The sequence below is a fragment of the Artemia franciscana genome, chromosome 16 (genome assembly GCF_032884065.1).
Source record: "Artemia franciscana chromosome 16, ASM3288406v1, whole genome shotgun sequence".
In the NCBI taxonomy this organism is placed as follows: domain Eukaryota; kingdom Metazoa; phylum Arthropoda; class Branchiopoda; order Anostraca; family Artemiidae; genus Artemia; species Artemia franciscana.
In genome coordinates this window covers 31,436,616-31,462,581 of record NC_088878.1, presented here as the reverse complement: position 1 = coordinate 31,462,581, position 25,966 = coordinate 31,436,616, and the positions used below count along the sequence as shown (strand labels likewise).

The 25,966-nt window shown below is 34.6% G+C and overlaps 1 protein-coding gene across 1 annotated transcript in view; it reads left to right on the top strand.

Annotated features, from left to right (window-relative positions):
* Nucleotides 1-25,966, top strand: part of LOC136037344 (activating signal cointegrator 1 complex subunit 1-like) — a 58,225-nt gene that overhangs the window by 11,585 nt on the left and 20,674 nt on the right. The window contains exon 2 of the mRNA XM_065720016.1: nucleotides 2,745-2,870. Within this exon, the coding sequence (XP_065576088.1) occupies nucleotides 2,753-2,870 (118 nt within the window). The 5' untranslated portion in view covers nucleotides 2,745-2,752. The remainder of the gene's footprint in view (nucleotides 1-2,744; nucleotides 2,871-25,966) is intronic.

Genomic DNA, 25,966 nt, shown 5'->3' with positions numbered 1-25,966 from the left:
AATATGCTCAGGCCAAAACTGACAAGAAAAAAAAAGGTGATCTTTCCAGTGAAGACTCTGATGTCTCACTAGGTTCCAACTCAGATTGACATCTATCATGTCTTTGGCAAAATGAAGAAAAGGAAGAAAAGAAGCTAAAAATATAGCTAAATGAGTACTATGCTGTCGCATACGATAGCAAACATGATCAACAAGGCTCGTATATTGGAAGGCTGCTTGATTTTCATGACAAAAATCTTGTTTGCATAAGATATCTTTGCTCTCTGGGCCAAGCTAAGAATTCATATGACAGGCCCCAAAAGGATGAAATTGACAAAATTGAAGAATACATCTTTGATGGACCATTGCAGCTTTCTGGAGCTGGTTCCTTCACTCTAGCATCATTCCAAATTTGGCAAGTCACCAGCCTGTACAAGAAGCACACTAGGCCCTGCAATCTTGACTCGCCCCGATAATAAAATTAAATAAAAAAAACTAGTTTTTTTTAACTGAAAGTAAGGAGCGACATGGAAACTTAAAACGAACAGAAATTACTCCGTGTATGAAAGGGGCTGTTCCCTTCTCAACGCCCCGCTCTTTACGCTAAAGTTTGACTCTTTCGCTCAATCCTACTTTATTAAACAGTAAAAAAACAGTAAGGAGTTTTTTTATTGTTCATAATATTACTAGTATGACCAAGAGCGACATCAAATAGTTTTTATTGTACCAGCAACTCAAAAACACTTTCGGGACCAAACTAAGCAGAAAAAAAACTCAGTAAGGGGTCGGACATACCCAAGTTCGCCCTCACTCTTTTTTCTATTAGATTTTCCAGTAAACTATATTGACATTCATTTCACTTTTGATTCTAATCTAATCATGGCCTACATTCTGTTACAAATTTGTATTTCAGAAAAGGTAAAGCTAAAGCTATTTTGATTCTGAAAAGTAATTACTACTATTCATAAATATTCCTACACAAGAGGAACGTCCCACTGAGATTATTTTAAAGCGACAGGGGGCAGTGGGAGGCGTCAGACTCAGCCCCCTCACCTGGAAGACAAAAATTTATGAAAAGTGCATAATTTTGCCACACTTAAAGGTGTGCAGTTAGACCACACCTTAAAGGTTAAGAATGGCTTATTGCAATAGATTTTGATTTTAGGCCATCCTTCTGGGACCAAATAAAAAGCAGGTCGCCTGGGGGCAATGGGAGGAACCAAAGAAGACTTCTAAAAGGGTTCTGAAGAAGTAGAAATATGAACTAACAATATATATATATATATATATATATATATATATATATATATATATATATATATATATATATATATATATATATATAATATAATATAAATATAAATATATATTATATATATATAATATATATATATTATCTATATATAATAGCCTATATATATATATATATATATATATATATATATATGTATATATATATATATATATATATATATATATATATATATATATATATATATATATATATGTATATAACTTCTTATTTTTAATAGTATTTTCTGGTAAACTATATTGACGGTCACACTTTTGACTCTAATTTAATAATGGCCTACATTCTGTAATTTCAAATTTATATTTCAGAAAAAGTAAAGCTAAAGCTATTTTGATTCTGAATAGTTGTTGCTATTACTCATAAATATACAACACAGGAGGAACGTCCCACTGAGATTATTTTGAAGCAACAGGGGGGAATGGAAGGCGTCAGCCCCCTCATCTGGAAGACAGAAATTCATGAAAAGTGTGCATTTTTGCCGCACTTAAAAGTGTGCAGATAGACCATACCTTAAAGTTGAAGGATGGCATATTGCCATAGATTTTGCTTTTTGGCCATCAAGCTGGGGCCAAACAAAAAGTAGGTCGTTCCTAAATGGGGTGGGAAGGAGTCATTAGGAAAGATTTAAACGAAATTTGGACGACATTGGAGGTGGTAATGAGTTAAAATGGAATGGAGGAGTAGCTTACATAACCTTTTTGGCCTCTGTTTGCTTGGTGCTGCAGTGACCTGTAAGTAGTAGTGGTAGTAGCTAAAACCTCCAGGACTAGACCCTTAATTGAGCACCCTTTTCCTCTTTTTACTGGGACAAGAAATACTTGTATAGTTACATTGGAGTAAATGTAAAGTCAAGCCATTAAGGGCTTTAATTTTGAGTGAGACTCCAGGCCTTCACTTATGGAGGATTTTGACATTCACCTACACAGGTATTCTTCAGGATTTTGTCTTATTTCTAAGGAGACTTCAAATGTGATCCCTGCCATAGTTGAGGTCGCAAGAGTAAACTATAATTTCTTATTTCTATTAGTATTTTCAAGTAAACTATATTGACATTCATTTCACTAGTGATTCTAATTTCATAGTGGCCTATATTCTGTAATCTCAAATTTGTATTTTGGAAAAAGTAAAGCTAAAGCTACTTTGATTCTTATCAGTAGTTACTATTATTCATAAATATACCTACACCGGAGAACGTCCCACTGAGATTATTTTGAAGTAACAGGGGGCAATGGAAGATGTCAGCTCCCTCGCCTGAAAGACAAAAATTCATGAAAAGTGTGCGGTTTTGCAGCAGTGGCATGAATATGACACATTCCATCCCGGGATTGTTTTAATTTTGTTTAGACTAGTCAACAAAATGTAGCCTGGTTATTTATTAGGCAATAAAGTTTATTTTGAGGAGAAGTTTGAGCAATATATTCCGTAATATATTTTAGAATTTAACTCCTTTTAGGTCATCTGATGGATGTCTTAAACCCAGAAACTCGTTGGATACAAGGTGCCTGTTTCCGAATAAATCCTATTCATTCTGATTATGCTGAGGGGGGCAGAGGTCCTAGAAGAACTTTCAATGAAGAAAGTAAGTTTTGAATTGTTTTCTTAGAGATCTGATTTCTTGGACAGAAAGAGTAAGCCATTTTAAATATAGCAATAAACCACCTGTCAGCATGTGATGTATGGTGATTTGATAATCTCTTGGTAATGCATAGGGATAAGGTTTTGTAACTAATATTAGTGATAAGTTATGGTTCCCATGGTCAGGGTGGAATTTGTTGAAAAGAAAAGAGTAAGCCATCTTTGGATTCATCTAACAATCACAGTGATATGTGGTGCACGGCGATATGGCATCACATGGTGATATATAAAAATACATCTTGCATATTTAGTGCTAGTGATACGGTATGGTTTCTGTGGTGAGAGTGAACTTCGTTTTAAAGAAAGATTCAGCCATTTTAAGTATAAAATTATAAATTACATGGTCGTTTGTATTATGATGTAAATCAAACGGAAATGTTGGGAAATTTTGTGTGAAAAGACTCGTTAGGGATGATATTTTAACACCTCACCCAAGAAACACATTTCAAACAGTTCGTGGTAACGAACTGTTGTAGTAAGGAGCGACCCGGCTCAATAGAAACCAAAACTCTAAAAAATGGAATTTTGATACCAATTGCTACATCAAAAGAATCGCATTTTAATGCTGATTTTAAATATATAAGTTTCATCAAGTTTAGTCTTACGTACCAAAAGTTACGAGACTGAGAAAATTTGTGTGATTTTAGAAAATAGGGGGAAACACCCCCTAAAAGTCATAGAATCTTAACGAAAATTACACCATCAGATTCAGCGTATCAGAGAACCCTACTGTAAAAGTTTCAAGCTCCTATCTACAAAAATGTGGAATTTTGTATTTTTTGCCAGAAGGCAGATCACGGATGCGTGTTTATTTTTTTTTTTTTTTTTTTCCAGGGGTGATCGTATCGACCCAGTTGTCCTAGAATGTTGCGAGAGGGCTCATTCTAACGGAAATGAAAAGTTCTAGTGCTCTTTTTAAGTGACCAAAAAAATTGGAGGGCACCTAGGCCCCCTCCCACGCTAAATATTTTCCCAAAGTCAACGGATCAAAATTCTGAGATAGCTATTTTATTCAGCATAGTCGAAAAACCTTATAACTATGTCTTTGGGGACGACTTACTCCTCCACAGTCCCCGTGGGAGGGGCTACAAGTTACAAACTTTGACCAGTGCTTACATATAGTAGTGGTTATTGGGAAGTGTACAGGTGTTTTCAGGAGGATTTTTTGGTTGGGGGGAGGGGTTGAAAAGAGGGGGATATACTGGGGGAACTTTCCATCGAGGAATTTGTCATGGGGGAAGAAAACTTCCATGAAGGGAGCGCAGGATTTACTAGCATTATTTAAAAAAAACAATGAAAAAATAAATATGAAAATGGTTTTTTCAGCTGGAAGTAAGGAGCAGCATTAAAACTTAAAACGAACAGAAATTATTACCTATATAAGGGGCTCAGCTCCTCCTAATACCTCGCTCTTTACGCTAAAGTATTTTTAGTAATGTCAACTATTTATTCTGCGGCTTTTGTGATTCAGGGGTCATTCTTAATGAATTGGGCCAAAATTTAAGATTTAGTGTAAAGAGAGAGGTACTGACGAGGGGGCGAACCCTCTCATATGTGTAATAAAAACATGAGAATAAAAAATTCTTTACGTATGCTAATTTATAAGTTACGTATATTTTTTACTAATAAAAAGATTCATAAAAAATTAAAAGTTCTAGTTGCCTTTTTTATTAACCAAAAAATTGGAGGGCAACTAGGCTTCCTCCCCCGCTCTTTTTTTCTCAAAATCATTCGATCAAAATTATGAGAAAGCCATTTAGCCCCCCCCCAAAAAAAAAAATATGCAAATTTCGTTATAATTATTTCTCTGTGGAGAGCCAAAGTTTTTTCAACTGAAAGTAAGGAGCGACATTAAAACTTAAAACGAATAGAAATTACTTCGTATATGAAAGGGGCTGCTTCCTCATCAACGCCGCGCTCTTTACGCTAAAGTTTTATTCTGTTTTAAAAAGAAGAGTTGAGAGAGAGAGAGTCAAATTTTAGCGTAAAGAGCGGGGCGCTGATGAGGAAGCAGCCCCTTTCATATACGAAGTAATTTCTGTTCGTTTTAAGTTTTAATGTCGCTCCTTACTTTCAGTTGAAAAAACTTGTTTTTTTTTATTTAATCACTGTCATAACCTGCCATGGCTCTGAATACTTCCAAATTGCAATTGTCAGTAATGAAAACACAATTATACGTTTTTTTGTGTTTCAAATTAATAGGTAACAAATGGTTATAAGCAATCTTTATTACTTTATATGAAGAATGGTCTACATTGACCTTCCATGCATTATAAGCATTTTAAGGCATTAACTTGTCATTATATGTTATTTTTGGTTGAAGGTAATAACACACAATTAACGACTGTTAACGATAATTGGCCTTCTCGAACCTGTATAAAAGGTGAGGAGAGGTTCGATCACCCCTAGGGAAAACAAGCAAATAAACATGCATCCGTGATTTTTCTTCTGGACAAACAAAAATTTTAATTCCACAGTTTGTATATAGGAGCTTGAAACCTCTAAAGTAGGGTTCTCTGATATGCTGAATCTGATGGTGGGATTTTCATTAAGATCACTTGATATTTTGTGGTTTTAATGTGTTTCCTTTTTCAATCATTGGGCAAATTTTCTCAGGCTCGTAACTGTGGGTGGGTAACATTAAACTTGAGGAATTTTAGGGATTTGGAATCAACATCAAAATTTTGTTCTGTTGATATATCTATTGTTAAGAAGGCTCTGTTTGTTATATTTTGGGTACTATTGAGCCGCATCACTCCTTACTTACAGTTCGTTACCACAAACTGTTTAAAAAATAAAAAAATCATGAAGAAGAATCAATTATTCGGACAAGGGAAATTATCAGCTAGTGAAACACAGATGACAAAAGAAAATTAATGTACACATTTTTTTTATAGTTTTGGTTACTATTGAGCCGCATTACTCCTTACTTGCAGTTCGTTACCACGAACTGTTTGAAAAATAAAAAATCATAGAGAAGAATCAATTATTCGAACAAGGGAAATTATCAGCCAGTGAAACACAGATGACAAAAGAAAATTAATGTACACATTTCATTTTCTTCTCTCCAATCGTTTGGAAAACTAGTCTTTTATTATTATCAGCAGTGAACACGCCTCGGTGGATGTCCTTTTTCAAATGGTATTTTCTTTACGCTAAATTAGAATAAATTCGGCGTGACTATCCCATTATATTACTTTGATTTTATAACCGCAGTTTTAAGTTTCTTTTTGAAAATGTTGATGTAATACCGGTGAATTTCTCTATCTCCTGCGACAAGCTATTTGGAAGGCATCACACACCTGTGAAATTGATATATCATAGCTTATCCTGAGACCCAGTGAATTATCACTGCTGACTAATCCCTGGTTTCATGGAAAAAAATGTTGATTTTGACCTCAATTCTGAGTACTGATCAGGTCTTTCAACTCAGCATTTTTTCTTGTTTTTTAATATTATTATAACCAGTAGGTTTTTTTTTCCAAAATGTCACCCTTCTCTTTTGACGTATCTTTTTTCCTTGTCTAAATTTGGTTTTTCTCCTTTCCGATTTGTTGTTTTTCATTTATCATGTTTAATCAATGTAGTCTTAGAATTTAGTTGTGCCATCCTGTTTTTATTCAAATTATTAATCAATATCCATTGTTCGTCATTTTGTCTTTTAATTCACGTGTAAAATTGATGTCTTGTAGTTTTCTTGAAGACTTGATGAATCTTCACAGCTGAATTATCCCGAATTCCATGGAAAATAATGTTAATTTTGACCCTGATTCGTCCTTTATTAGGTTGTAGTTACTGCAACAAAATAGTTTTTTTGCAAAATATCACCCTTCTCTTTTGACGTATCTTTTTTCCTTGTCTAAATTTGGTTTTTCTCCTTTCCGATTTGTTGTTTTTCATTTATCATGTTTAATCAATGTAGTCTTAGAACTTAGTTGTGCCATCTTTTTTCCTTGTCAAAATTTCGTTTTTCTCCTTTACTATTTGTTGTTTTTCATTTATCATGTTTAATCAATGTAGTGTTAGAACTTAGTTGTGCCATCTTTTTTCCTTGTCTAAATTTCGTTTTTCTCCTTTACGATTTGTTGTTTTTCATTTATCATGTTTAATCAATGTAGTGTTAGAACTTAGTTGTGCCATCTTTTTTCCTTGTCTAAATTTCGTTTTTCTCCTTTACGATTTGTTGTTTTTATGGCACTTGGTATTAACCAAGTGACATATAGCAGTCGCCAATTCTGTCGGTCGGTCTGTCTGTCCTGGTTTTGCTACTTTAGGCACTTCCAGGTAAGCTAGGACAATGAAATTTGGCAAGCGTATCAGGGACCGGACCAGATTAAATTAGAAATAGTCGTTTTCCCGATTTGACCATCTGGGGGGGGGGTGGGGGCCCGGTTAATTCGCAAAAAATAGAAAAAATGAAGTATTTTTAACTTATCAGCGGGTATTTGGATCTTAATGAAATTTGATGTTTGGAATGATATTGTGTCTTAGAGCTCTTATTTTAAATCCCGACCGGATCTGATGACATTGGGGGGAGTTGGAGGGGGAAAACCTAAAGTCCCGGTTTTGCTACTTTAGGCACTTCCAGGTAAGCTAGGACGATGAAATTTGGCAAGCGTATCAGGGACCGGACCAGATTAAATTAGAAATAGTCGTTTTCCCGATTTGACCATCTGGGGGGGAGAAGGGGCCGGTTAATTCGGAAAAATAGAAAAAATGAAGTATTTTTAACTTATGAGCGGGTGATTGGATCTTAATGAAATTTGATGTTTGGAATGATATTGTGTCTCAGAGCTCTTATTTTAAATCCCGACTGGGTCTGATGACATTGGGGGGAGTTGGAGGGGGAAACCTAAAATCTTGGAAAACACTTAGACTAGAGGGATCGGGATGAAACTTGATGGGAAAAATAAGCGCAAGTCCCAGATACATGATTGACATAATCGGAATTGATTTGCTCTCTTTGGGGTAGTTGGGAGGGGGGGAGTAAGTCTTAAAAATTAGAAAAATGAGGTATTTTCAACTTACGAACGGGTGATCGGATCTCAATGAAATTTGATGTTTAGAAGGATATCGTGTCTTAGAGCTCTTATTTTAAATCCCGACCGGATATGGTGATGGGGGCGGGGAGTTGGGAGGGGGAAACCTAAAACTTGGAAAACACTTAGAGTGGAGGGATCGGGATGAAACATGGTGGGAAAAATAAACACAAGTCCTAGATAGATGATTGACATAAACAGAAAGGATCCGCTCTCTTTTGGGTAGTTGGGGGGGGGGGGGGGGTTAATTCTGAAAAATTAGAAAAAATGAGGTATTTTTAACTTACGAACGGGTGATTGGATCTCCATGAAATTTGATTTTTAGAAGGATATCGTGGCTCAAAGCTCTTATTTTAAATCCTGACCGGATCTGGTGACATTGGGGGAAGTTGGGGTGGGGAGACCTAAAATGATGGGAAACGCTTAGATTGGAGGGATTGGGATGAAACTTGGTTGGAAAAATGAGCAAAAGTCTTGCATACGTAATTTACATAATTGGAACGGATCCGCTCAATTGCGGGGGGGGGGGGTAATTCTGAAAAATAAGAAAAATAACGTATTTTTAACTTACGAAGGAGTGATCGGATCTTCATGAAACTTCATATTTAGAAGGACCTCGTAACTCCGATATCTTATTTTAAATTTCAACCGGATCAAACGTAATTGGGGGGGGGGGGCAGTTGGGGGGACCGGAAATCTTAGAAAATACTTAAAGCGGTGAGATCAGGATGAAACTGGATGGGAAGAATAGAAACCTGTCTAAGATACGTGACTGACATAACTGGACCGGATCTGCTCTCTTTGGTGGAATTGGGAGGGGGGAGGTAATTTTGAAAATTGAGGTATTTGTAACTTACGAAAGGGTGACCAGATCTTAATGAGCTCTTGGCTCTTCCGACCTCGTACCATATGAGCTCTCGGCTCTTCCGACCTCGTCACAAGTGCCATATGAGCTCTTAGCTCTTGTTCATTTATCATGTTTAATCAATGTAGTCATAGAACTTAGTTTTGCCATCCTGTTTTTATTCAAATTAAAAAATCAATAACCATTGTTCGTCATTTTGTCTTTTAATTCACATGTGAAATAGATGTCTTGTAGTTTTCTTGAAGACTTGATGAATCTTCACAGCTGGATTATCCCGAATTCCATGGAAAGTAATGTTAAGTTTGACCTTGATTCGTTCAGTTTTATTAGGTTTAGGTTGCAGTTACTGCAGCAACCACGATTTTGAGTACCATGATCAACAGGGCGTTTTTTGTGATTTGAGAACGATTTGGCATAGGTCTTTGTTGAAATTGGTTGTTTTTTCGTAGTTTCCGTGTCACTGGTTGACAGTTTTCCTCGTTTTAATTTCTTTTTTGCTTGTAGGATTTGTTGTTTTCGGTATATTGTCTTTTAATACGCTTATAAAATTGCAGCTTTCTATCACAGCTGAATAATCCCAAGCTCCGTGAAAAAGAGTGTTAATTGTAGCCGTACTTGCAGTACAAACCAAAGATCTTTATTTTCCTTTTTGATATTGATTCTTGTTCCAGTCCAAACGTGGCTATTAAACATTAAGTCTCCTAAAAAATCTTTTGGATTTGTGTAATTTTCTGTTTTACTCTATGTCCTATTAATCAAGTAACTAGACTTCTTCTCTTACTTTTCTGAGTCTCAATGAGTTAAAAACACCCCGAAAGCTAATTGTGGTCCTTTCTTGAGGGAATATATTCCTCTTTCCCAGCAGACTAATCTCTCCTGTCCTAAAAAAGAAGTTGTTTTTTTTTTTGTGTGGGAACAGAGATTTCCTGTAACTTATCTTTATTTTTCTTGAAGCAATTGTAGTACCCGTTTGTATTTATCTTTTGGTTTCCCAGTTTAGAAAAAATAAACTTCCAAGGAAAGTATTTTAAATTAAAGAAATCTTTTCTGTTTTACTTCTAGTTACAGTAATTTTATTTTTCTTTGGAAGCAGTTAAGAAAAACATAAATCAGTCGTGAGCTAAAATTACAAGAATCAACGTCGATATAAAATTTTTTCTTCTTCTTCAAATATAGGGAATATAGGCACCACAAAGAAGGTTTTTTCAACTGTTTTGACTGGTCTAAGGAACAGGTTTTATAGTCCAGTACAAAATATTCAAGGAATAATATACTCTTCTTTAGGATTTTTTAGAACGCCAAAGCAACTGATAGCTATGGCGTTCTCATCGAAGTAACTCCATTAGTTTCCTTGACCTATAAGATCGGTTGCGATAATTGTATATATTGATTTGGCTGTTTTTATTTATTGATTTTTGGTTTATTTGTTTTAGGTTATTTTAGTTTTTATCTTTGTTTTATCAGCGTTGAAGACGCCTTGTTTTCTTACAGGCGAAATATTCACGTCGTTTTAGTTTTATTTTTTCTTTCTACTGTCCTTAGTCCCGGTAAAAAGGACAGGGGGGAGGGGCTAGTTGCCCTTTGATCACTTTTGAGTTTTAAATGGTCCACAAAAACTTCTAATTTAATGTTTTATGGGCCTCCTCTGAAGTTTATACGACCACCCCTTCCATAAATATTACATTGGCTAACTATTAAACATACATATTGGCAAACTCCAATAAATATTAGATTGGCAACTGTTATAACTTATACCCATGCCCGGAGGGCTGTGCGAGGGAGGGGGTTTGTCATCATCAAAGACATAATTACTGGACCTTTCAACCACTATGAACAAAATGGCTATCTTAATATTTTAATTGGATGTGTTTGGGGAAATGATTGGCGTGGGGGTGGGTTGGTTGGCCTCTAATAACTTTTGACTCTTAAAAAGGACACAAGAACTTTTGATTTCCAACCGAATGAGCCCCTTTTAAAGTTACAACGATAACTCCTTCTTTTTCAAGTGCCCTGGTCTAAAAAATAATAATACTAATAAATAATCACTATGCCCATACCGCTCTTTACTTAGACAGCTTTATTTTGCTGCTTATGATTTGATACCTGCTGCTACCAAAAATCGCACGAATCTATTTGAAACTGTTTTTCATTAAAAACTGATTTCCAGAATTTATTCTAATTTGTTCAGATATATATATATATACTAGCTGTTGGGGTGGCGCTTCGCGCCACCCCAACACCTAGTTGGTGGGGGCGCTTCGCGCCCCCCCCCAAGCCCCCCCGCGCGCGTAAGTCGTTACGCGCCATATTAGTTACGCGCCATTGTAGTTGTGTCCCTATGTGCCACCTGTGAATATAGATAGATAGATATATATATATATATATATATATATATATATATATATATATATATATATATATATATATATATATATATGTTTTTAACTACGTAAAACTTGCGAATATACAACATTCTTTGCTGTCCCATTGTCTGTGCATATAAATAGATTTTCAGGTTTACCGACTCTTGAACATGCAACATATAATGGTCCATGGGAAAACAATCCGTATTCAGATCTATACCTCATGATTCTAATGATTGCCCTTGAGCTTTGTTGATGGTGATTGCTAATCGACCATTCCCTGAGTCGCCATCGTCATTTATATATCCCCCTGTGCACCCCGGCGTCCCCTTTGTAGTTATGTCCCTGTGTCCCGGTCGTCATTTATATTCCCTGTGTCCCGGTCGTCATTTGTGTCCCGGTGTTCCAGTCTGTGATTTCTCTTTGAGTGTCCCGGGCGTCATTTATATTCCTTGTGTCCCGGTGTCCCGGTCGTCATTTATATCCCCCTGTGCCCCCCGGCGTCCCCATTGTAGTTGTGTCCCTTTGTCCCGGTCGTCATTTATATTCCCTGTGTCCCGGTCGTCATTTGTATCCCGGTGTCCCGGTCTGTATATACATTCGTTTTTTAGTTTTGTTTTTCTCCTTTATTTTTTTCCTTTTTTCTTTTTTTTCTTTTTTAGTTTATTTAGATTTTTAGATTTTTTAGTTTTTTTATTAGTTTTTAGTTTTTTTGTAGTTTTTACCATTTTTTTAGTTTTTTTAGTTTCTTTTTTTTACTTATGTCCTGGTCGTCATTTATACTCCCTGTGTCCCGGTCGTCATTTGTGTCTCGGTGCTTTGTTGATTGCTAATTTATATTATATTTATATTTATATTTTTTATATTTATTAATATTTTTTTAGTTTTCTTTTTCTCTTATTTTTCAGTTTTTTCCTTTTTTTTAGTTTTTTCTTTTTTAGTTTTTAGTTTTTTTTTGTTTTTTACCTTTTTTTAGTTTTTTTAGTTTTTTTAGTTTTTTAGCTTTTTTAGTTTTTTTATTAGTTTTTAGTTTTTGCCTTTTTTTAGTTTTTTCAGTTTTTTTTAGTTTTTAGTTTTTTACCTTTTTTTAGTTTTTTTTAGTTTTTTAGCTTTTTTAGTTTTTTTTCTTTTTAGTTTTTTTTGTAGTTTTTACCTTTTTTAGTTTTTTTTCTTCTTTTGTATTAGTGTGACATAATTCAGACGTCATATGCGGACAAACACGACGTCACTCGACAGACAGACAGACAGACATAACCCACAAACAACTTATTTTTATATATATTTATTCATATTTTTTTAGTTTTCTTTTTCTCTTTTATTTTTCAGTTTTTTCCTTTTTTTTAGTTTTTTTCTTTTTTAGTTTTTAGTTTTTTTTAGTTTTTTACCTTTTTTTAGTTTTTTTTAGTTTTTTTAGTTTTTTAGCTTTTTTAGTTTTTTTTATTAGTTTTTATTTTTTTTGTAGTTTTTGCCTTTTTTTATTTTTTTCAGTTTTTTTTAGTTATTAGATTTTTACCTTTTTTTAGTTTTTTTTAGTTTTTTAGCTTTTTTAGTTTTTTTTTCTTTTTGTTTTTTTTTTGTAGTTTTTACCTTTTTTAGTTTTTTTCTTCTTTTGTATTAGTGTGAAATAATTCAGACGTCATATGCGGACAAACATGACGTCACCTGATCCACAGATCCACACACAGACAACTTATTTTTATATATATAGATAGATATATATATATATATGGTTTTATAAATTTCCACTTCAGCTATTGAAGCAACCAGATTTGATTTCCACTATCGTTGGTATTGTTGGAGAAGGGCTGGAAGACCTTGAGTGTTTGGGGGGAGTTCGAAGGGGATGCCTTGTGATGACTTCTGACAACTTCTGATGACTTCTAACACTAATAGAAAACATGTTTTCTAAAACTTAAAATAATGCATATATTCTTGGCATATCTTCAAATGCTAAACGAGAATTTGATTTTGGACTTTTGGCTCAATTTTGAGCCGCATAGAAGTTCTAGGTGTGTGAATTTGAGGTCATAAGGTTTTCGCCTAAATTTTGTGCAATCAAAGCCTAAATTTCGCCTAAATTTGCCTAAATAGGTTTTCGCCTAAATTTTGTGCAATCAAGGCATCAAAATAAGGTTTTGTTGACAGAGAAGGGGGAGTTTAGACTATACCAATTTCGGAGATGATGAGAAGAATGATCAGAGTGAAAAAGACGAGTTTACTTAATAACAAACTTCTGAAAGTGAATGGAAAAGTGGATCAACAGAAATAGTCGTAGCAGATGAACAATACCTAAATCAAGAGAGCACAGAGGCGCCATTTGGGCCAAATCTTGTGGTGGGCATGGGGCATTTGACAGAACTTGAGACTTTTATTATGAATCTAACCTACTTTCAAAGTTTACAATGATTAATAGCAAATAGTGTAATTTCCCCAAGGGTCGTCAGGTAATTACGCTCTTTGGCTAATAGGCGTGCAGTTAGTTCAAATCATTTGAACAGAATGGATTATGTTGGACATAATGGATAATTATGGCCGGAAAAGGGCCCTTTGTGGTGGAAGCTTGGCCCCCCTGGAAAATCAGGGATGAGCATAAAATCACTTCACAACGTTCTGTAAATAAGATTATATTGTGATTACAAGAAAAGGTAGATAATTCTGGAGTTTTTTTTTTGTTTTTTAGCTGGCCGACCAACGTCACTCTTGTCAAAAGTAAATCCAAATAACCGAAAATTTCTCGCATTTATCACATTCTATTTTGGTAGTCGGAAATTTCAGGGGGTTTGATCCTTATCCAGGGGGTTTGACCCACCCCCCCCCCCCAAAAAAAAAACTGTCCGGCTCATGAAAACGTAACAAAAATTAATATAAAAAAAATTTTGTTACTTCAAAAAAAAAATGTCAAACCCCCACCGAATTTTTCTTTTGACCCTGGAAAAAAATCCTGGATACTGCCCAGTCCATGTGTAGAATTGAACTTTCCAGGGGAAATGGAAATTCTCGTAACGTTTTACTGTTGATACCAAAATATCGGATTTTTGGTGAATCTATTTTGAAAAAAGAGTTCTCATAAGTTAATTTTTTTTCTTAATTCAGTTTAATATGGAACGATCCTGTTTTATGATCAGTTTTGGTTACAAACTAGAATACTTTATTATAATCTTCAGCCTGAAAATTAATTTATCCTAAAATATCATTATTGCTTGTTTTTATTATTTAATTGATTATTTAATTATTCTTATTGTTGAATCCCCTGACACGGATTATGCACGCTCAATATTTGTTTCTTTGGTTGATTAAATTAAAAAACAAGTTTTTCAACTGCAAGTAAGGAGCGACATTATAACTTAAAACGAACAGAAATTATTCCGTTTATGAAAAGGGTGGAATAAGTGGAATAATTTCTATGGAAAATAAGTGGAATAATTTCTGTTCGTTTTAAGTTTTAATGCCGCTCCTTACTTGCAGTTAAAAAAGCTGTTTTTTTATTTAATTTCTGAACGGGTTTTAATTAATGCATGTTTTGATTTTGGCTCACCGCACACGAATAATTAAAACGGAATTTTCATATTTTTCTGGGGGGGCTAAATGGTTTTCTCATAGTTTTGACCGAAAGGTTTTGATAAGAAAGGGGTGAAGGAGGAGGCCTAGTTGCACTTCAATTTTTGGCTACTTAAAAAGGAAATCAGAACTTCTTATTTTTTTACGAACATTTTTATTGGTAATAAATATACATAACTTACGAATTAACTTACGTAACGAAATTCCATATTTGTATCTTTTTATTATGTATATGAGGGGGTTCTCCCCCTCCTCAATACTTCGCTCTTTACACTAAAGCTTCAACTTGGTCCCAATTCCTTAAGAATGACCCCTGAATCACAAAGGCCGTAGAATAAATAGTTCAAATTACTAAAAAACTTTAGCGTAAAGATTGAGGTATTGTGGAGGAGACGAGCCCCTTATATGCGTAATAATTTCTGTTTGTTTTAGGGTCTAATGCTGCTCCTTACTTCTACTGAAAAACGTTTTTTTATTTATTTATTTTCTTTCTTTTTTTTTAAATAATGCTAGAAAATCCTGCGGCCCCTTCATGGAAATTTTCTTCCCTCATGATAAAATCCCCCATGGACCGATCATCCCACGGAACCCCCTCCCCCGACTCCCCTTTAACGTGAGAAAGTCCCCCTGAAAACGTCTGTACACGTCTCAATAACCATTACTATATGTAAACAATGGTCAAAGTTTGTAACTTGTAGCCCCTCCCCCGTGGACTGTGGGGGATTAAGTCGTCCCCAGAGACATAATTATTAGGTTTTTCGACTATGCTAGACAAAATGGCTATCTCAAAAATTATGATCTAGTGACTTTGGGAAAAATGAGCGTAGGAGGGGGCCTAGGTGCCCTCCAATTTTTTGGTCACTTAAAAAGACCACTATAACTTTTATTTTCCGTTAGAGTGAGCACTCTCGTGACATTTTAGGACCACTGGGTCGATACGATCACCCCTGGGGAAAAAAAAGAAAAACAACAAATAAACACGCATCCGTGATCTGTCCTCTGGGGAAAAATACAAAATTCCACATTTTTGTAGATAGGAGCTTGAAACTTCTGCATTAAGGTTCTCTGATACGTTGAATCTGATGGTGTGATTTTCGTTAAGATTCTTTGACTTTTAGGGGATGTTTCCCCCTATTTTCTAAAATAAGGCAAATTTCCTCTGGCTCGTAACTTTTGATGAGTAAACCAAAAAATAAACTTGATGAAACCTATATATTTAGAATCAGCGTAAAAATACGATTCTTTTGATGTAACTATTGGTATAAAATTTTCATTTTTTGAGTTTCGGTTACTATTGAGCCGGGTCGCTCCTTACTACAGTTCGTTACCACGAACTGTCTGAAAAAGGTCCTGGATATCCTTAATTTTAATGTTCCCCAAGATTTCTGTCGAAGTGGATAATAGGCCTATTGAATCTTCGCCAAAATGACGGATCCAATTGTTGATTATATTACAAATTATTCGTCCTTTTCTCATTAATTAAATAAAAAAACAAGTTTTTTTAAATGAAAGTAAGGAGCGACATTAAAACTTAAAACGAACAGAAATTACTCCGTATATGAAAGGGGCTTTTCCTCCTCGACACCCCGCTCCTTACGCTGAAGTTTTTTATTGTTTTAAAAAGTAGAGTTACGAGAAAGAATCAAACTTTAGCGCAAGGAGCGGGGTGTCGAGGAGGAAAAGCCCCTTTCATATACGGAGTAATTTCTGTTCGTTTTAAGTTTTAATGTCGCTCCTTACTTACATTTAAAAAAACTTGTTTTTTTTATTTAATTTCTGAAAGTTTTTGAATTAATACATGTCTGATTTTGGCTCTCCGTACATAAATTATTAAAATGAAATTTGCATATTAATTATTTTTTTGGCTAAATGGCTTTCTCTTAGTTTTGATCAGACGATTTTGAGAAATAACGGGTGGGGAAGGAGGTCTAGTTGCCCTCCAATTTGTCGGTTACTTAAAAAGGCAACTAGATCTTTTATTTTTAACGAACGTTTTTATTAGTAAAAAAAAAATACGTAACTTAAGAATTAACTTACGTAACAAACTTTTATATTCTTATATTTTTGATTATATATATGAGGGGGTTGGTCCCCTCGTTAATACCTCGCTCTTCACACTAAATCTTGTTTTATCCCAATTCTTTAAGAATGACCCCTGAATCAGAAAGGCCGTAGAATAAATAGTTGAAATTATTTAAAAAAATTTTAGCATAAAGAGTGAAGTGTTTATCTCCTCCTAAATACCTCGCTCTTTATGCTACAGTATTTTTAGAACCCCTCATATGCGTAATAATCTCTGTTCCTTTTTAAGTTTTAATGCTTCTCCTTACTTTCAATTGAAAAAACTTTTTCATGTTTATATTTTCATTGTTTTTTTTATAGTAATGCTAGAAAGTCCTGCGCCCTTTTCATTGAATTTCTCTTCCCCCATGAAATATTCCTCCGAGGAAAGATCCTCCCATATACCCCCCTCCCTTGAACCCCACACCCAAACCAAAAAAATCCCCCTGATAACGTCGGTACACTTCCCAGTAACCATTACTGTATGTAAACATTGGTCAAAGTTTGTAACTTGCAGCCCCTCCCCCAGGGACTTTGGGGGGTAAGTCATCCCCAAAGACATAGTTATTATGGTTTTCGACTATGCGGAACAAAATGGCTATCTCAAAATTTTGATCCGTTGACTTTGGGGAAAAAATGAGCGTGGGAGGGGGCCTAGGTGCCCTCCAATTTTTTTGGTCACTTAAAAAGGGCACTAGAACTTTTCATTTCCGTTAGACTGAGCCCTCTTGCAACACTCTAGGACCACTTGGTCGATACGATGACCCCTGGGAAAAAAAAAAAAAACAAATAAACACGCACCCGTGATTTGTCTTCTGGCAAAAAATACGAAATTCCACATTTTTGTAGATTGGACCTTGAAATTTTTGCTATAGGGTTCTCTGATACGCTGAATGCGATGGTGTAATTTTCGTTAAGATCCTATGACTTTTAGGGGGTGTTACCCCCTATTTTCCAAAATAAGGCAAATTTTCTCAGGCTCGTAACTTTTGATGACAAAGACTAAATTTGATGAAACTTATATATTTGAAATCAGAATAAAAATCCGATTCTTTTTATATATCTTTTAGCATCGAAATTCCGTTTTTTAGAGTTTCGTTTACTATTGAGCCGGGTCGCTCCTTACTACAGTTCGTTACCACGAACTGTTTGATAGTCTTCTTATTTTTTTCCGAAATACATTATTTGTTAACCCGTAATGTGTTTGAGCATTTCTTAAAATATTTCGCATTTCAAAAGGTACTATGTAACAATTTTTGTTAAAAGTTATATTTAACATATTCTTAAACAATATAAGATCGATTGATTGGTCTAATTTGATATTATATCCTTCAGTCTCGTTTATCCCTCAGGTCTCAGGATAATTGGAAGTTCCTTTTTTTCGATATTTTTTTTCTTTTTCTAAAAATTTAAAAACAGTTGGGATTGTGAGCTGACCTATATTGTACTTCAGGAGAGAGAGAGCCTTTTTATAAATAAGTTTTTTTGTTAATGATAAGTGAAGGGGGGGGGGCAGAGCTAACCTATCCAAAAACTTGTGTATGCATTTTTCAAGTTTTTAAGAAAATCGCCGAATATTTGCCATTTTTAGAACTGAGTAAGTAGATAACAATGCAGAAGTTTTTAGTATGTTGTCACAATTTGTAAAATTTAGACGGAAAAGAGAAAGCAAGATATTTAAAAGAATTTTGTATAGGAATTCTGGCAAATTCCCCCAGAGTAAAATTTCTCCAGACAAGTTCACCCCCTGGACACCTCCCTTCCCATAGAAAATTCCTCCGTGGACAAAAAAAAAGCAGGAAATTCCGAAGCAAGTTTTTTTCCACATTTACAACTTGTTTTTTAGCTGGACGTGGATAGTAGATCCTAGCGAGGTTTTGCTGACTTTCAGAAGCTACTTACGCTAGGTGACACGTGCCAAGCTTGACCAAAGAATGCCAAGCGTTGTGGGGACTCTGACGTTCGTGGTGGACATTGCTGCATATATGGTGCTGCATATATATGGTGCTCCCTCCGATTTACACCAGGCGGTGGAAAGTGGGCGGCCTTTCAAATACTATGTTTTTTAGTTTCAGTATGTCTTTACTAAGTTTTGTTCGGAGAAAACTGTTTTCTATGCCTATAAATACTTGGTAGTATCTCAGAAAGTACAGCAGATAGAAAAAATCTGACATCACCTTTAGATTCGACGTGTCAATGTTCGTCCTTAACTCGATTTTTAGTGTAGATTCTAGATTTATGGACTGAACGGTAGAGCCATCTTCAATTACACTAATGAAGTGCTTTATCCATGCTTAAAAACCGGTTAGAAAATCGGAAAGTCATTTTTATGTTTAACTTTTTGCTTATCTTCTCTCTTTTCTTGTTGAAGTTCTGCTGCTTGTAAGCTGGCGTAAAGACTACCGTGTTTTTGAAAGTTTACTTTTTTTACCAAATTATGATATTAAAAAGTTCTTTAAGTTCACGCCTGGCATATTCAATTAAAAGAAACCTTTCTAATGTGCAAAAACTTTTAAATACTTTACAACCGTATAATTAAAAGCTCAATTGACGTTAGGTTTGTTGGAAAAGGAACGACAACTTTTCTAATATAAAAGAGAATCGTGGTCATGCTGCTCCAGGTGGTAACACTGGCTTAGCCCTCTTTTTCCTCATAATGTTTTTCGAAGGAAATTTGTACCACCTAAATACGTTATTTTTCATGGTTATGGTTTGAGAGTTATGGAATATGTAACTCTAACATACTAATATTTGATTGATAAATCTTGAGCCGTCTGAAAATTGTACCTCGGTGTCAATGGCATTGCTCTTCATTTTGAAAAGAACCTATATTTAGGCTCATAGCCAGGGGATGATTTTCTCAGATTGTTCACAAGAAGATGTGTAACCAACTAGGTGTTGGGGTGGCGCGAAGCGCCACCCCAACATCTAGTATATCTATATATATAAAAATAAGTTGTCTGTGGATGTGTGGGTCTGTCTGTCGGTTGACGTCATGTTTGTGTGTTGACTGACGTCATGAAGTTAGTTGTCGTCATTTTTGTTATGACGGTGACGTCATTAAGGATATTTAAGACATGCGTTCACGTAGAAATCTATTAATGTTTAACTGTAAAATGACTGATGAACTTACAGTATGCTAAATTTTACTGCCGGAGGTATCTTCTGTGTTTTAAATGGGAGGATGAGAAAATTATTTTAATAGTAAATTGTTCCTTGTCTATCCCTCTATGAAGATAGGTCCTCAAAATACGGATTTGGAGCTGTTTTTTTTTTTTCTTATACATCATTAAAGATATTAACGAGAGGAGAATAGAATCAAGAGAATTAAGCATAGAATGCTAATATCATTATTTGAAAAGAAATGGGAACAAGAGTATATTCCTTCTCTTAAATTAAATTAGGTGATCGTTCCTCCTAGTATATGCACTATGTTGACGTTTTGTTTAAATTTATAATCTAAAATAAAGTGAAGTCTTTCAAAAAATTACTGTGCCAAAAAAGAATCAGATGAATGGGAGACGAAAAAGGAATGAAATGGAAAATTAAATAATTGAATAATTATATTAAACTGAATAATAAAATTGAGCAATTAAATGTTAAAAGGGCTCAAGTGTCCTGAGATATCTTAGCACGAGGTCGATTAGTGTTTGCTAGTATAAAAATTGGAAATATCAAATACCCCCCACCCCATCCCAAATTTTTAGCTACTCGATAGAAAATTTTGTACACAAATTTAGGCCCAAAGCGCCATAGCTTTATCGCAGAGTTATTCAATCAAGCAATATAATGAATAAAATAAGTTAAATTGAACAAATATTAACACTGTATCTGTCGGGCTTACGCCGTTGCTTGTTTTTTTTTTCAAATTTTTGACGATTCCATTGATTTTATATCTCATTGAAACATTATCAACCAAAACGACGCAACCTTCTATTCTTTATAATTTTATTTTAAATAATTTATTTTATTTTAAAATAAAATAAAAACAGGGTTAAGTTTCTTTCTGTAGCCTCAGTAATATGATTCTTTGTAAACCTCGATAATATTTTTTCTTCTTTGAAGATGAAGCGTTCTCTCTTTATGAATATGAACCCAGTAACATTTATTGGAAATTAACAAAATAAAGCCCACATATTTCACCCCCCCCCCCAAAAAAAAAGCAGGATTATGTTCCTTTGTTTACCTCTGTAATGTGAATTTCATGTATCGCCTGTTGTAGGTATTGTTGTTACTTTTCCAAACCTCAATTAATTTTTCTCCTCTGATCTTTCACCCTGTTTGAAGATGAACCCAGTAAGATTTACTAGAAGTTACTAAAAGAATGATCTACTCCCCCCTCTCAAGAAGAAAATCCCCAGAAGAGTTTCTTCTCGAAACTTTGTCTTGTCAGCTTTATACATCACTTACTGAAGGTGTTGTTTTTCGCTTTTGTTTCTCCCAATCACCTTTTACATATATATATATATATATATATATATATATATATATATATATATATATATATATATATATATATATATATATATATATATATATATATATATATATATATATATATATATAAAAATAAGTTGTTTGTGTGTGTGTCTTTCTACTGACGTCATGTTTGTGTGTCGACTGATGAAATTACAGACCGGGACACCGAGACAAATGACGACCGGGATACCGGGAATATAAATGACAACCAGGACACTCAAAGAGAAATTAAAGACTGGGACACCGGGACACAATTAACGACCGGGACACAGGGAATATAAATGACGACCGGGACACAGGGACACAACTACAACGGGGACGCCGGGGGGCACAGGGGGATATATAAATGACGACCGGGGGACACGACTACAATGGCGCGTAACTAATATGGCGCGAAAAAGCTAAAAAATGAAAAAACCTAAAAAGAAAAAAACTTTAAAAAAAGGAAAAAAATAAAAAAGGCAAAAAACTAAAAAGAAAAAATGCTAAAAAGACTAAAAAAGCTGCAAAACTAAAAAAAGAAAAACTACAAAAGAAACTATATCTGTATATATAAAAATAAGTTGTATGTATGCAAGTTTGTTTGTTTGTTGGTTTGCATATGGCGTCATTATGAGTATATAAGGGTTTGTATATGACGTCATTATAAGATGACATTACAGACCGGGACACCGGGACACAAATAACGACCGAGCCACCCCATATATATATATATATATATATATATATATATATATATATATATATATATATATATATATATATATATATATATATATATATATATATATATATATATATATATATATATATATATATATATATATATACTAGCTGGTGGGGCGCTTCACGCCCCCCATAGCCCCCCCGCGCGCGTAAGTCGTTACGCGCTATATTAGTTACGCGCCATTGTAGTTGTGTCCCTGTGTCCCACCTATGAATATAGATAGATTTATATATGTGTTTCAAACTACGTAAAAATTGCGAATATACAACATTCTTAATAAGAATAAGAACAGCCTCACCCTCAAAAGGCCCTGTCAAGATTGTGGCCTCTATTAGGTTTTCCATTTTTTTTTTTTTTACGGCAAGTCGCGTGCCATTGCAAAGCTTTGGTTGGTTGATATTTCTTAAAAGTATTATTGGTACGCCTATTTTTAGTTGTAGCACGTGTGGTGGAAACCCTGAAACATCCACGGAATTTAAAAATTCAGATGGATAATTAACCGCTTCATTTGGTTCCAAAACTGTGTCGACTGACTTGTAAAGGACTGCCTGGTCTCGAATCTTGGTCAAAACATATTGTTGATTTCGTGGACGTCTATATTTTTGGGTGCGAGAATCGCTCTTTCACTTAGCCATTTATTATTTTTATAATTGTTTAGAATATTCGGAAATACTTTTTCAATCAATTCATTTTTAGACGTCGCTAAATTGCAGAAATCAGCAGGTAGTTGTATACGTCCTGAAATTGAGTCTACTGGGAGCTTTCCGTTTCCAAGTGCCAGCAATTGATCTGAAAATGTTTGACCAGAGTCATCGTTTTGCAATCGGACACGCATATTTGTAGTTAATTTTAATGTTTTTACGTGTGCCCATAAATTAGAATTTTTCAGGCAAGCATTCATTTCGTCTGCAGGAGTTGATCTAGGTATTATAGGTAATGTTTGCCTGAAATCTCCCGCAAGCAATATTAATGTGCTCCCAAAGGGTTTCGACTTCCCTCGCAAATCTTTCAAGCATTGGTCCAGAGCCTCGAGCGATTTTTTTTACAATAATATCATGTAACCCCTTATCGACATTTTCATCAGGTATTTCAGCGGAAATCACATCATCAATTTCGTTCGATTGATTACATGTAAATGTAATAAATAAATCTGGACGACCATAGAGACGAACATACGCAATAGCATCTTTAGCATATTCATGCATATGACGGGGACTGCCAGCATATGACGAAGGTAAAATTATTAATCTTCCAACGTTTGTGGTATTACCGTCATTTATAACTGCATCTCGCAAATGAATGTATTGTTCAGAGCGGAGCTTGGTCTGATTCAGGCGGATATATAGCAAACGTTCTGATTCAATTTTAGCATACATATCAACGACGAATTGGTGAAACAATTCACGGCATTTTAAAATATAATCTTCTTCATCCTGCCGAATCATTAGTCTATAGGAATAATAATGCATTGCACTGCATTTCTTATTCATTTCTTTGTTAGTGGCTGGACTCACTAATTTAATATTAAAGTGATAGCCGTCGGCTCCATCCCAAAAAATGATAGGATATTGTAGGGCATCGTAGCATCGATGAGTTTCAGCAATTCTTAACAACTGAGCGTTTCGCTTATGAAGAATAATATCTCGAGGTAAAAACTGATCACCGACCATAACGATTGCCACTTCGTCGATAGTTGGAGCATTGTATCTACGCACATTTTGGCCAGGAGGCGTTTTGTCAGCGGAAATAACAATTTTATGCGTATCAGTAGGCATCAAATCGATGGCTGTTTTGAACAGACGCACTAAATTATTATTTTCGTGGAAAAGATGTTGCAATTGGGAAACGATTGTCCTTTCAACGTTGGGAGAAATTTTGCAACGTGCATTCAATTCAGAATTTCTATCACTGATGAAGTACAATTGTAAAAATTTATGATTCTCGCCTGAGAATGGTAGAAGGGACCCTGCTCTATGATAAATTTGCCCTTTTACTTTGAAAGTAGATATAAATTGATCTGGATTTTCGATTTGGGCTCCAAACGACGTCATTTGGAAACATGAGTTATATTTTCTGATTTGTGACGAAAAACGCTTAGATTCTGACTTAGTTCCAGTAAAGAAAGTCTTCAATGGCTCTGGTGGTGCAGCCAATAGAGGAAGTTTAACTTTTCCTGAGGCGCAACACATTCCCATTGTTTCACCATTGAATTTCAAGGCCTTGCAATAGGGACAAATTTTAGATATAGTCCCGACTTGAACACAACTACTCAAGCTATAATCATCGACTGGGCTGTACCTGAATGCCAGGCGATAACTTTCAGGTTGCTCTGATTCCTCGGCACGCTTTCTTTTCTTACTTTCTCTATCAGCAGCAAGCCTGATTTCTTGCTGTTCTTGTGATTCCTCGGCACGCCTTCTTTTTTCACTTTCTCTTTTAGCAGCAAGTCTGGTTTCATGTTGCTCTGGTAGTTCCTCGGCACGCCTTCTTTTTTCACTTTCTCTTTTCGCTGCAAGTCTGCTTTCGCGTTGCTCTGGTAGTTCCTCGGCACGCTTTCTGTTCTTTCTTTCTCTATCAGCCTCAAGCCTGTTTCCTTATTGTTCTTTTGATTCCTCGGCACGCTTTCTTTTCTGACTTTCTCTATCAGCAGCAAGTTTTTTGGCGTAGACTCTTTGAGCATCTTCCTCGGCTGTTGCCATTGTAAGTTCATCAGTCATTTTAAAGTTAAACATTAATAGATTTCTACGTGAACGCATGTCTTAAATATCTTTAATGACGTCACCGTCATAACAAAAATGATGACAACTAACTTCATGACGTCAGTCAACACACAAACATGACGTCACCTGACAGACACATCCACAGACAACTTATTATTATATATATACTAGCTGTTGGGGTGGCGCTTCGCGCCACCCCAACACCTAGTTGGTGGGGGCGCTTCGCGCCTCCCCCCAAGCCCCCCCGCGCGCGTAAGTCGTTACGCGCCATAATAGTTACGCGCCATTGTAGTTGTGTCCCTATGTCCCACCTGTGAATATAGATAGATAGATATATATATATATATATATATATATATATATATATATATATATATATATATATATATATATATATATATATATATATATATGGTTTTAACTACGTAAAACTTGCGAATATACAACATTCTTTGCTGTCCCATTGTCTTTTTTTTTATTTTTTATTTTTTTTAGTTTTTTACCTTTTTTTAGTTTTTTTAGTTTTTTTAGTTTTTTTAGTTTTTTAGCTTTTTTACTTTTTTTATTAGTTTTTAGTTTTTTTGTAGTTTTTGCCGTTTTTTAGTTTTTTCAGTTTTTTTTTAGTTTTTTTATTGGTTTTTACCTTTATTTTAGCTTATTTTTCAGTTTTTTCCTTTTTTTTAGTTTTTTTTAGTTTTTAGTTTTTTTAGTTTTTTACCTTTTTTTAGTTTTTTTAGTTTTTTTAGTTTTTTAGCTTTTTTATTTTTTTTATTAGTTTTTAGTTTTTTTTGTAGTTTTTGTTTTTTTTAGTTTTTTTAGTTTTTTAGCTTTTTTATTAGTTTTTAGTTTTTTTCGTAGTTTTTGCCTTTTTTTAGTTTTTTTAGTTTTTTAGCTTTTTTATTTTTTTTATTAGTTTTTAGTTTTTTTTGTAGTTTTTGCCTTTTTTTAGTTTTTTCAGTTTTGACGTCACCTGATCCAGTTTTTTCAGGTGACGTCACCTGATCCATGATCCACAGATCCACAGACAACTTATTTTTATATATATAGATAGTTTTTTTTTTTTTACTTATATCCTGGTCGTCATTTATACTCCCTGTGTCCCGGTGCTTTGTTGATTGCTAATCGAACATTCCTTTTGTCCTGGTCGCTTTCTCTTTGAGTTTCGTCATTTATTTTTTTCTTTTTTAGTTCTTTTAGTTTTTACCTTTTTTAGTTTTTTTTAGGTTTT